This window comes from Eleutherodactylus coqui, chromosome 6 (assembly GCF_035609145.1).
Source record: "Eleutherodactylus coqui strain aEleCoq1 chromosome 6, aEleCoq1.hap1, whole genome shotgun sequence".
NCBI classification, from domain to species: domain Eukaryota; kingdom Metazoa; phylum Chordata; class Amphibia; order Anura; family Eleutherodactylidae; genus Eleutherodactylus; species Eleutherodactylus coqui.
The window spans coordinates 56,519,329-56,533,012 of record NC_089842.1 but is presented as its reverse complement, the minus strand read 5'-3'; the positions used below and the strand labels follow the sequence as shown (position 1 = coordinate 56,533,012).

The window sequence follows — 13,684 nt, the reverse complement described above, 5'->3', positions numbered from 1 at the left end:
AACTTGTCCCGCAAAAACAAGCCCTCATATGGCCATGTCAATGGAAAAATGAAAAAGTTATGGCTCTTGAGACGCAACTGCAAAATTAGTTGAAATTCAATGATTAGACCATTTTAAAAAACCTGCCCTGGTGGGCACGACAGGGTGGTAGGAAACCCGCCACTCAAGGGGTTAAGGCTGTGAACCTCCTCCTTATGTCATAGGTGTCCACTGTGTTCATTGATGAAAAACGAAACTGAGAGTGGAAGTCAAGATGTTTATTGGCTGCCAAGATGATACAAAGGGGCTAAGATGTTACATAGCGGGCTAAGATGGTACATACAAGGGGCGTTCATTAAAGATTTCCCCTGACCCACTTCCTGTGGACTGAGAGCAACGAAACTTAGCCCAGTTATTAGTCCTTCCCTACATAGGTGCCCTCTAGAGACACACACTTCTCCATCCCTTTATGCAACTGTAAACATCGCGCTTCTAGAAGTCGTCAGGTTGCTCCATAAGCCACGTTGTGACTTCGGAAATCAGAGTTCCTTTGTCAGGAAAATGCTTGCCCTTTAAAAATTACTTCATTGTTGGAAAGAGAAGGAAGTGAGTTGGTGCGAGGTTGGGTGAATAAGCAGGATGCAGTAGAATGTCATTCCCACAGCCGCGTGCTTCCATCTGGGTAACATGTGAGCTGTGAACCTGGGCATTGTCTTTGCAGAAGGAGGACATCTTTGGTGAGCATGCCACGTCTCTTGGTTTTTATGGAAACCCACAATTTCTGCAGCAGTGAAGCATAGTACCGTGTTTACCCCAAAATAAGACAGTGTCTTATATTAATTTTTGTTCAAAAAGGTTTAACTTTTTTACATGTATAGCTGCCTGGACACTATTTAAATTGACTTTTTTAATTACCTGTTAGCAGGGCTTACTTTTAGAGTAGGGCTTATATTTCAAGCATCCTCAAAAAGCCTGAAAAATCATTTTGCATCCTCAAAAATTCAAAAATTCTGGAAAAACCTGTCTTATTTTCAGGGTATGTTTTATTTTCAGGGAAACAGGGTATGCACCAGTAATCGTGATACCCTTTGCTAGGAAATCAAACAGCACTATTCCGTGCTAGTCGCAAAAGACTGAGCATGCCCTTGCCTGCCCAAGGGATGGGCACGTGGTTACGAGGTGATTTTCCAAAATGGCAGCCTCCACTTCCTGGATGGTGAGTTCATCGATAGCAGAGTGGAGCGTGCCCCGGAATTGGAGCCGTTTCCACCGAAGTCCGACCACATTTGATTTGATGATGCCAGTTCTTGACTAAATCATGTGATGGGGACTCCTCTCATTGAACATCTTGCTAGTAGAGGAACTTGATGACTGCTCGGTTTTCCACTAGGTCCATTATCAGGCCTCGCACCACTTCAGCACCTATAAAAGAAAGACCGTTATCAGTTCAGAGTTGCAAATTGGCACGCAATCTATAGAGACTTATATCATTACACATGTGCAGTTTCAGCATCGTGTAATAAATAGAAGTGGGTCAGGGGAAATCTTTAATGACCGCCTCTTGTAGCAGGCTACGATGTTACATAGCGGGCTAAACTGTTATATTATGTCTTGTGAACAGATGACTGTGGAAAATCCATTAAAAGTCATGTCCAGTGGTGAGAGCAGCGGATAACTCCCTGTTAAGTGAATACATCCAACTGAGGAAAGTCCGGTAAAAGGTCAAGTCCAGTGGTGAGCAGCGGATAACTCACTTCTTTCGTGAATACATCCAGGTACAGAAAGTCCAGTTAATTGTCCTTACCTCCAGAAGTGCGGGTTATCTCTGATGGTAATCTGATGTAATAGTTGTGGTCACCATTTGATTGAGTCAGAGATGATAATCCTGTCTGCAGTGCAGATCTCAGCGGGACGTATCATGATGGTGCAGCTAGTCTACAGAATGAACAAAGAAACGAGAATTAACATCATCATAGAGGCAACATATTATTCACAGCAGAAGCGAGGGGTGCAAAGTGGGCAAGACACAGAAGAATCTGCAGAACTGTCACTATCAGGACTGAAAGGAAACAACGGATGATGTAGACATATCATAAACATGGCGGATTGCACATCTAGGACTATAAAGCCATTGTAAACCTAAGGTGGAGCTTCCTTTTAATTCTACAGGAGACACGAGGACAATGAACATATTCCTACACGCACCTTCAGACTCCATTACTGCCTTCTGCCGATCTTTCACAATAAATAAGGCTGTTGCCGTGAAGAAGAGTCCTCCAATTATTACCACGCCTCCGCAGGCCATGAGCGCGTACTCCATGCTATTGAACATTATAAGTGGGGATTCCTGTTTTCCTCTGCGGATGAGTTCAGCTAACTGAGAATGAGAAGTGATAAGTAGTTGGTTAGTGATATACATACGGTTGGTGAAGGTCAACAACACAAATAAGACTACAGGTTGTTCCTCACTACTGCAGATATATAATGGTTAGGAAATCTTGCAAAGCTTGTAGCAGCAGAAGCCCCGCACCGGATTTAGTGGAGGGGCTTCCATCGTACAATCTACAGGGGGCGGACAAAAGTATGGAAACACCATACGAAATGCATGCCTTAAATTACATGGGATTCTAAATCATATTTCAACAAGACATGTAGAGACCGATTTTAAGTGGAGGTAATATGACACAGATGCTGCTGGGCAGAAATGAACATCTGCCCGAGCAATAAGGTTTCACTGGTCAGGGGTTTGAGCCACTCAGCTGCTGTTACCGGCTAGCTCCGAAACCCAGAGCAGGGCAGGAGGTGAAGTAAACCCAAATTTGGTGGGACAGCTTTTAGCCAAGCAGGGGTCAAAAGGGCAGCACAGTGCCAATGATTAAAATCCCAGGCATTTCATATTGTATTTCCATATTTTTGCCCACCCCCTGTATGAGCAGCACTGGTGTTATCTTTCTCAGCTCAATACTAGACTTGGGCTGGAGGCATGATGGTTCATGTGGTTTCTCCATCATCAAATAATCTATTACATAGCTCCAGGCCATTGGGAATCTGCTGTCATATTCTGCTTATGCCTAAGTCCTATATACATTCTATATGGTCCTATATATGAGCTCCATTGATACAACGTTTCTACTGTTCAGTGCTGTCTGTATACTGTTTGAGTGCTCTACATAGAGGGAGGCATAAAATATAGCGGCAAACAGGGGACGGGTGGTAACAGTGATGTCTATGCACCATTCAAGAAGCAATATGTAATAACTACTTACCGCCCCAATGATGTAGGGGCTGCCAGCGTCACCCAGCAGGTGGGACATGATGATCTGCATGGCCTGTGCGGTAGATCTTCTGGTAGGAGTTACCACATACTGAAAGAAAAGTATATTCTGAGTAAGCAGAAGTCACTGAACCCAACAAAACAAGAACAATTGGACAAAGTGACTGCATATCAAAATGACAAAATATCAAAAAGGTGTAAACGGCACAACCTGCAACTAATGGGTAAAGCAGGACACAGGGGGATGATTCAAATATCATTCCACTTTTCATAACTCACCAGGAGGATGTCGGTCACGATGGCCCAGTTTAGGCTAATTAATGTTTCAGCGATGAATATAAAGACCTGCAGAGAATAAACATATGGAGTATAATATAAGAGAACATACAAGGATAGCCCCCCCCCCCCTGTGAACTGTACATACTAGTGCAGGACACTTCAGTCCTTTATCCCAGACTCAGACCATGGATACAACAACCTATACATTAGGTACTTACATAGGTGGCCACAAGATTGATTTTTGCAAGACCCAAAGCCAGAAAAAGGAAAGGGGTGGCGCCTAGCATCCCACATGCACAGATTATGGGGTCTGCACGTGGGTTGAATTTTCTGCAGCGTTTGCTTATCTCCACCCCAACAATAACTCCAAGGATGCCAGAGATGAGTGTCAGCACGCCGAATATTAGGCTGCAAAGGAAAAACGTGTTACAGAGGTTAGAAACAAAGCTTCAAGAAATTACATAGCAATGATAGCTAAAAGAACTGAGTATGAATAACATGTCAAACAAGCATAGCTAAGGCGGGGCTAAAGGGGCATGTGCCCCAGGCGTAGTAAGAACTAAAGGGAGGGAGCAACAGCCGGCATCACACACAGTCATAAATCAATTTGGTAAGTGGAGCTGACTCCACTTACTAAGGAATATACTAAAGAAATTCCATACATTTTGAAACGTGAGCGCCTGGTGGCCAATGGTAATTCATACTGTTATTGGCTGCTGTAGGTAAGCGAGGTTTTGCTTTCATACAGAATGGAATATTCCGCAACAGCGTTAGGGAATATGCCCTCCTATGGAATATCAAGTAACAAAATTCGTACTTCTAATGTGTAGATTTTGATGCTGGATTGCAAATAGCAAAGTCCTGCTGCTAACTCCGCATCTAAAACAGCAGTCTGCCATGCTGTATACTAGCCATACCTGTATACTGCTTCTGTTCATATCTGCATTGTGCCAGACAGATGCTCCGGTGCCCAACGGATACCACAAACCTTTGTTGAGGCTCCATCATGGTGCCCACCACACAGTATGACTAGAGTTAAAAATCTGACAACAGAGCTTCAAGTACAAACGTGAGCAGAGCGTTATCCCTAGGTCGCTCAGCAGAAGTGATTCTCTAATAGGGGATCACTATGAAGAAATACATACCTGTCATTATTGATGCACGGTCCAGTCTGACAAGGTGTTAAGTTCCGTGCACGCATCAGAAAAGATGGTGCCCAGAGACCTATAGCACCGGCTACGAATGCTACAGCCGCGTAGCCAAGGGACGAAAACATAAAACTTGGACTGCGGAGAGTTAAAAAAAAAGAAGCAGCATGTAATTAACTCAGAAATCTCAGGGTGGATCAGTGATAATGATCACCACACAGAAAATACCTACTTTTTAAATAGCGTCTTTATATCTGACACCCAATGACTGGCGTTGAGGGAGGTGTTGGTCCTTTTCCCTTCAGCAGCTCCTCTTGGAGGTTCCTTGATTAAGATGGTCATGAGCAGGAATCCTATAATGCCCAGCCCAGGGGAGACCTGTGTGGATTAAGAAGACATTGTATGTTACATATAGTATAAGCTGGTCAATACAAAGTGGAAGTGATCATAGATGGGGTTAAATAGACAATAACCTAAAAATGTGGAAGTGGTTCCATTAAGATTACAGGAATTACTATATAGGCAATTGTCTCATTGCCGTCTGTAGTAGATCACAAGGCCATGTCAACTTTGGGGCTATTTCACAGGAGTGCATGAACCGTGCGTTATTACGGGGGACCGATATACGCGTGCATCTGTGGAATTGGTTATCAATGCGTCCGTTCACATAGGTGAATATACGGAGCGTAAAAACGACGAACCGTGAAAAATTGATCATACACGACTGAAATACGTGCCGACGCATATACGGTGGGCAAAAAGAGGGTTCTGGAAATATGTTTTGGCCAATATACTCCTATGGGAGCAGGGGAAAAAAGGGAGGGTTTTCCGGGGTGCAACGTATTTTTTCGCTAAAAACCACGCTCAACGGTCGTGTGAATGGGTGAGAAAACGCTAATAAACCTGGCGGAAAAACATCCTTTCACGCTATTTTTCAACGCCGGCAAGACAACGTAAAAATACATACACTCATGTGAAAGACACTTAAAGGGAACCTGTCAAGTCCCCATAGCACCATAAATGAAGTTATGGTGGTGTTAAGGGAGGTGACAGGCAGTCGGGTGATGTATTTTTTATACTCACCCGCTCCCATGATTCAGCACTGTTGCCCTCTGAAGATTGCGCGGCGCTGTAAAATCAGACTATTTTCAGAGTCCTGTACTTTCTCCCATAGACTTGTGTAGGAGAGCGTGTTCACAGGATTCTGAAAAAAATCTGATTCTCCAGATCTTCAGCGGGAGCGAGTCGATATATAAAAAATACGTCACCCTGCTCCCTGCCACATCCCCTAATAGCACCATAACTTAGTTAATAGTCCTGTGGGGACCGTGACAATAACCTGACATTTATCAGTTATACTTGTGACTTAGTGATTGTCTGAGTGCCTCAAGAGACTCAGGCCGATTACTTACACGAAATGCCCAATGCCAGTTGCCATTTGCAGCGCTCGTCACTTTGGGTCCAACGATATATCCAAGGCCGCTGTAATAGAAAAGAAGTGGTGAGAATTCTGATGTGTAACAATCTAGTCTGGGAGAATATAATATACGATTACAGGCCAGCAATGTGCTACAAGCAGTCTGTAGTCTGCTGGCCACAGCTATTACTAGAAGTACACAGGCTCCAAGGGCACCAGGTGGGCACCATTTCTTTACCCTGACACTTCCCTGTTCACACTTCAGAAAAAATCCTCCTTAGGCTAGCTGCACACGGCGAGCGTGATAGCGTTTTCACAGCGATGCCAGGCTGTGAGGTAGTGATCCTCCGACACGACTTTCAGCCGCACTAGAGGATCAGCAAGTGTTTCCCATTGTTCTCAATCACACTCGTGTGCACATTGCACGCCATGCGATGTGTTTTACTGTCCCATCGAAAACAAAGGGTGACGCGTTCCGAGGAAGGCGAAAAGATAGGACATGCAGCTGTCGAACCGAACCTATGGATTTTGAATAGAGTTATATACACGAATGACATGCACACACATTGAATGTGTATATGACTCTATTCAAAATCAATGGGTTCAGTTTGTTGCGTGTTACGGGCGTGAGATTCACGCGCTCAAAAACGTACGCTTACACGTTTGTCTGTTTAAGCCTTTAGCACACAGCCCCATATTGGTTAATGTGGCAAAACAACCATCAGTTTTATTCCCCAGACCCCCGGATCGCGAGAAAAAGCTCATGTCATGCACTATTCTGATGCAATATGTCGACAAGACTCATCCATTCAAGTGAATGGGGATAGAAAAATAACGGACAGCCGTCAGACGCCATCTATGTGCAAACCGTGTGCTGTTCTTATTTCATAAGAGATGCAGAAAAAAGAATTAGATCGCTTTCAGATTTTTTTTTGCAGACATAAGACACAGATGACTTATAGATGAAGCAAAAAACGGACACGCGGACTGCATACGGATGGCATATGGAACTGCACACGTATAAAAAAGTAAGTTTTTTACAGTTGCAACATGAATGAGTTTCTATATGCTAGTGTGCCACTAGCCCTGCAGAGAGAAATTCTTCCAATAAGGGATATTAACAACTGCAGATAGCCCCTCATATATAAACCCTGGTTCCTCCAAGCTGGAAGACCCCTTTAAATGTCCTCTTGCCATAAGTGCTCCTCAGAGTCTATATCGAACACTCACCTGCCAACTGGTATTGTGAGATAAAAGATGGAGAGCATGCGGCTGCGCTGGTCCGCCACGAAGAGGTCAGCGATGATGGAGGGGGCGATGGTGGAAAAACTTGCCTCTGTGGCCCCAACTAATCCTCTCATTATCAGCAGCAGGAAATACTGTGAGGATAGAAAATCCAAAATATTTAAGTGAAGTTTTTGCAAGAAAGGGCTGAAGAGAGCGAGGAGAGAGAAAGAAAAATGGAAGGTTTACCATACTGCCCAACTTCTGAACAATGAACAGTGGGATCATTTTAGCAATTTTCTTCATACTAGGTCATGCCCCTTTAAAGCTAAGCCACACCCATTCTGTCCACTCACAGTAATAGTGCCTACTAGTGACCCCTCACAGTTATATAACAGCGCCTAGTAATAGTGCCCCTCTCACAGTAATAGTGTCCCTGCCTACAACGACTCCTTAATAATACCCTTGTCACCCCTCCTGAGTAATAATGCTACCACATGTCCCCATCAGTAGTAATGCCCCACGTACACTTTTGGTAATAATGCCACCACATGCTCTACCACAGTAATAATGCCTCTGTCAGTAAAATAAAACAAACAGCCTATACTCAGCTCTTTTACTCTTCGTACTCCGTCAGTCCCCACCAATCTGGCCCCCTGATAACTTTATAGTAATGCAATCATGTGATCACAGCAGCCAATCCCCAGTCTCAGTATTGGTATGGCTAGTTGGTTTGTGATCAGGTACAGAAGTGATCAGGGGATTGGAATGTGGGGGAGCAAAAGGAATGAGAATAGGACTTTCTTTCTTTTTCTGTATTCCTGACTAACCCTGCAGGATGTCTCCTGCCTTTAGGAAGGGTGGCACAGTTCCTAAAATCTGGGACTATTCCACAGAATCTGGGACTTTTGGGAGGGCATTATAGTTATTGTGTAAGATACTATATGGAGAAGTACTGGGCACTCAGTGTGTGTTTCTACCAATACAAAGTACATTGAACTAATTACCTGATTAGGAATGAATGACATGCCCAAGGTCACACTGGTCCAAAGGAAGATCCCCACGCTAATGATGTATTTTCTGTTCCAGCGGTCACCTAAGTATCCAAAGAGTGGCGCTATCAGCATAAAGCTTACGATAAATGCTAAAAGAGAGGGAAGATAAGAAGTGACAGGAAGTGAGAATGTAAAGGCCCATTTACACACAGAGATAATCTTTTTAAACGATTAAAAGTTTAGCGATCGTTTTGCATAAAGTACTAATGGGCACTAATGCCCATTAGTACTTTAACAGCTTCATTTGCGTGCAAATTAGCCTTTAGGAGTTGCTGTAGAACACAGCAGGTGGTCTGAGCTCTGCAGTTAAAAATAATCACAGAAAATGGCCATTACTTACTAAGTGAGGAGTGCATATAGATGCATCCTCTCACCATGCAGGTAGCTGACTACCAAATGGAGGAGCAAATAACACCTGTGCAGGACACCGATAAGACAATCACTCACACTACCTCTTGATAATGCAGGGGGGTGGCTGCTTGGCGTACACTCCCACACATAGTGGATACAGGGTGCCAGACCATTCTGATATATGTAGTTCACCATGCAGACCAGCAACCTATTAATGACGCCATGATAATTCAGCCGGTTGCCCTGCATTTCCATCAGTGAACCACATTGGTACTGCCACCCTGGGCTCCCCCTGGAGTCTTAATGCCACACTGCATGTGAATGATAGATAATAAATGCAAGGCTCTGCAATTAGCTCTATTTTTCTGGCAGGGTATGCTAAGAGAATACAATGTAACCTCTAGCTCACATGGGCTGCAGAGAGAATACAATGTTATCTCCTACTCCTGTGGAGAACACAGCATGCAGTCTGAACAATGGATTTTAAGCTTGCCTAAAAATCATCATTTAGATGAAAAGTGCATGATGGTAGCATTTACACACAACAATTATCACTCAAAAGCCATCATTTTAATGAAATTTGAGCAAAAATTGTTGTGTGTAAATGGGCCTCGAGAAACAATGGTTTAGTGACATTAACCCCTGAAGGACACAGCCTATGTTGGGCTTAAGGACGCAACAATTCTGGAGGGATTTTCATTTCCACATTGCAAGAGCCATAACTTTTTTATTTTCCGTCAACATGGCTGTATAAAGGCTTGTTTTTTGCGTGGCGAACTATAGTTTTTATTAGTACCATTTTTGGGTGCATATAATGTATTGTACAACTTTAAGTTTATTTTTTTTGAGAGCAGAGAGAGAAAACACATCAATTCTGCCATTGTTTTTTCATTTATTTTTTACAGCGTCAATCATACAGAATAAACGACAATACATTTTTTCTGCGGGTCGCTATGATTACAACGATATCATTAAATATTAGAATTTTTTACGTTTTTCCACAATAAAATCCCTTTTAACAAATTGTAATTCTTTTGCATCGTTGCACTCCAAGTCCCATAACCTTTTTATTTTTTCATGGACGGAGCTCTGTGAGGGCTTGTTTTTTTGCGTCACAAGCTGTAGAGTTTTTATTTGTATCATTTTGGGGTATGTATGATTTTTTGGATCGCTTTTATTGCGCTTTTTGGGAGGCAAAATGAATAAAATAAGCATTTTGCCTCCTTTTTTAGTTTTTGATGCGCAGGATAATTAGTGTGCTCAAATTATAGCACAGGCTGTTAGAGACATGATGATACTTGATATGTGAGGTATTTCTTACATTTTAAATTTTTTTTCCATTCAAATAGGGGAAAATGAGCAAAAAAAGTTTTTTAAAATGTTTTTTTACACTATTTCTTTAGTTTTTTTACACTGTTTATATCTCTGAGGGGGACCTGATCTATAGCAGCTATGATTGCTATGGTAAGGCATTACAGGATTATGTACTGCAATGCCTTATCGCATGTAATAGCGATCATAGGCAATGGCAAAGCAGGATGCCTGTAGCTGGGGAACTGTTGCCATGGCAACCCATTGGCCCTCCACGATTGCCTCGCGGGGGTACGATGACGTTACAGAGGGAGCGTCCTCCTTCTGTGAACCGTTTACATAGATTGCGGCGTGTAAGGGGTTAACAGCGGTGGTCACTGTCTACATGCACCCCCGCTGTTGCAGCCGGAGGCCGGCAATCGGTAACAGCTGACTCCCGCTGCCAGATGGTGCGGGATTTCTTCTGATCTCGCACTCTCCGCATGATGTAAGGTTATGTCATTTTGCGTTAAGTACCCCACTGCCATGATGTAATCTGATGTCAGGTGGTGTTAAGTGTTAATATAATTCATTAACTCCTTAACTCAATTATGACTCCTTAGTTCAAAGGCAATGCAGTAAAAAAATAAATTATCACAGTGGCTCTAGTGTTAAACCCCTCCGTAGACATTACTGTCTGCATTTTTGTTGATAAAGATTTGCAAGCGGCTGAACTTTAACAATATGGATACATGATGAGGTCACATCCTTGTGGCTTGTGATGTCATCAGATTCCAATGACTAGAATGATCAACATCTCTGAAGGCTGCCTAGTCCTTATAATTGCGCTTTTGATGGGAGCTTCTTATGTAGAAATGTACCTGTGTATATTAAGCCGGATGCGCTGTCACTCATCTTAAAGTCATTTTGCAGGTCAGGCATCAATCCTGTCAGAAGAAAAAGGATAACGCAGATCATTATTTGTTACCGGAGGACTGCGGTAATCGGTGGTCGCATCAACTTGGAGAGAATTTGATTCCATATAAATCCATGTAAAATGTGAAGTAACATTAAATTCTGTAGATATTAACAATGAAAGGCAAAAAGTGGCCGGAATGCTGACTGTTTCCCTCCCCACTTACCTGAGGCAATGAAGCGATCCATGTAGATGACCATATTCATGTAGGTCAGAATTACTACAGTTATCACGGAGCGGATGTAAGAGACTCCGGTCAGTTTATGGATGTCCTGCTCTTCTTCATCCCTGTCTTGTGGATGAGTCTCTATCGCTTTTTCTTCATCCACATTACCTGAGAGTAATGGGGTGGCTTGAGCGCCATCACTGAGAGTTGCCATGTTCACAGAGCCCTGTAAACACTGGAGAGAGGCACAACAGGGGAAAACGTTAAACATTTCATCACTATCATTAAAATTCATATAGTATAACCAGACAGTAACAAAATCAGACTGCGCTGCTTTATGTAATACTGGCTGATATACCCGGCTTCGCCCGAGTTAACTTGGTACAGGTGTTTACGTGTTGTTCACACGGAAAATTTTAGTAAGTCGTGGTTGCTTTAGAGGAACTGAGGAATAAAATATGTATATATATATAGAGGAGCGTTGGATTCTCCTCAGGCTGCATGTACCGATGTCCCTCTGGTAAAATGTGCCACCCCTCCCACTCTCCTCACTTTTTAACCTTTAGGGTAACAATCCTTTTATTCAAATTTAACACACTGTATATAGATATTGGTATATATTCCTCAGTAAATAACAGCATCACAGCACCAACATGGCTAATGTGCTCAATATTATACACTGGTATGTGCAAGCAAGATGCTGACACATATTCCAACACATCTTTTCCAGGCTTAGGAATGTCCTGAGGTAGAGGTTTCTGCCCCCCTCCATTCAGAGAGAACCTACTAGAACAGTGAACACGGAATAAGTCTATTCTTAGTTTCTTAGGAATCACGTGTTTAGTAGTAACACACCTTAAGGCATTACATATGTTAAACCATTAGCACCTAGAGCCAATCATGAGTTGTTATGACTTTGTGGGGCGTGTATTTCTGTTGCTGCATCATTTGGGGTACATCTGTACTGTGATGTTGTTAATAAACCAGAAGCATACTGATGAGTGACCACCATTGTGTCACAGTCAGTTACTTTGCATGCATGCACTTCTCATTATAATCAATTTGGAGCAGTACAGTGACGTTAGAAGGTATTTTTCCAAAAATACATTTAATAATCGAGTTGTGACCCCCTTTACTGTACCTATTTAAGACCTAAAGAATGGTCGTGCAAAATTTCACGTTTGTACGACACCGGGAAGTTGGAGAATTAGTGGCGAGTCAGTCATTAAGTGAGTCAGTCAGTGAGGACTTTTGCCTTTATACATATAGATTCGGGCTGCTTTCACATGCACTACAAAACGCATGTATGTGTAGGCTGCTACATTGCAAGAATACAAAATTGCGGCATGCTCTATACAGCCGCAATTTGCGTTTTTTTTGTAGCCCATGTTTCCCTATAAAGCCTCCTTGTTTATCGCTTCGCATAGCACGAACCTGCGATACAATATGATTTTCACATTTGAAACTCCTATTAACTTTCTCCTGACAAAATCACACAATTTTATCACGCAAGAAAAGTGCAGGTAGCAGCAACGCGATGCAACATTTTTCCCCCAAAAAGCATCACTGACTCTATAAAATCACGTGTACATAGCATCGATATCGCTGTCACCCGTGTGAAAGAGGCCCTATATACAAAGCTGTGGCCATTCATCTTCTGTAGGACTACTGGTTCCAGCATTCCCACAGCACCTAAACATACTAAGACTTTTAGTTCCTCGGCAGCTGGAGTTCCACCAACCTTCTTCCTACAGATGTAGCAGAGTTTACCTTGTCTGTGATCATTTTCCCCGCAGCAAGTTATCTTATCTCAAGCCATTGAAAAATATTGTCCCTCATCTAAACCCAACAGAAGTCCTTGTAAAGTCCTTGCAGGGGTAAACAAACTGGCACAGAAAGTTATTAGAACATGTAAAAACATTGCTGCATCCATACATAGTGCTCCACAGAATAAGCCAAGATTTAGGGCTCCTTCACACAAGCAGAAGCTTAAAAACGCTCGCTCCTGCGCAACTTATTTGCGCACTAAAAGAGTGTTGTGTGTGCGGGCCTTCGCAAATACAGTGCGCATTGTGCAGGCACCGCTACTTCACATTGGTGGGGGAATCACCTCTGCCTTGATTTAAATGGTTATTAAGCCAAATGAGGTACCAGTGTTCACGGGTATGTGCAGTGTTTTGCGCATACCCATGTGTACATATGTGCGCCCTTTCACACCTTCATAGACTACTATGGGGACCTTTGGTGCGCAAATACCCACAAAAACTGAGTATGTCGTCTTTTAATCTTGCACGCAAAAAAGCGCAGTGAGGACGAGCCCGTATTTACGCTTGCAGGTTTTAAGTATGCAAAACATTTTTGCGCTAACGCTTGAGCAGCTGCACCTTAAGTGGCTCTTACAGATGCGAATTCCGCTGGGTATGAGGGCCGATTCCCTCCCATGTGAAACTACCCTGAGAGAGCACACTTCACTACCTATAGACACTTCAGCTGCTCACCTTGTTCTCTCTCCAGTAGCGGGCGCT

At 43.0% G+C, this 13,684-nt stretch overlaps 1 protein-coding gene across 1 annotated transcript; it reads right to left on the bottom strand.

The window, feature by feature from the left end:
- Positions 1-242: 242 nt before the first annotated feature.
- On the bottom strand, positions 243-11,273 carry LOC136632172 (protein spinster homolog 1-like). The gene is made up of 13 exons (XM_066606862.1): positions 11,160-11,273; positions 10,899-10,964; positions 8,329-8,465; positions 7,328-7,476; positions 6,093-6,162; positions 4,913-5,058; positions 4,678-4,818; positions 3,751-3,940; positions 3,533-3,598; positions 3,246-3,344; positions 2,185-2,356; positions 1,784-1,914; positions 243-1,401 (listed from the first exon to the last, which is right to left on the bottom strand). Exons 1-12 carry the CDS (start codon positions 11,197-11,199, stop codon positions 1,910-1,912), a joined length of 1,281 nt encoding a protein of 426 aa, XP_066462959.1. The 5' UTR covers positions 11,200-11,273; the 3' UTR covers positions 243-1,401; positions 1,784-1,909.
- Between the last annotated feature and the right edge of the window lie 2,411 nt (positions 11,274-13,684).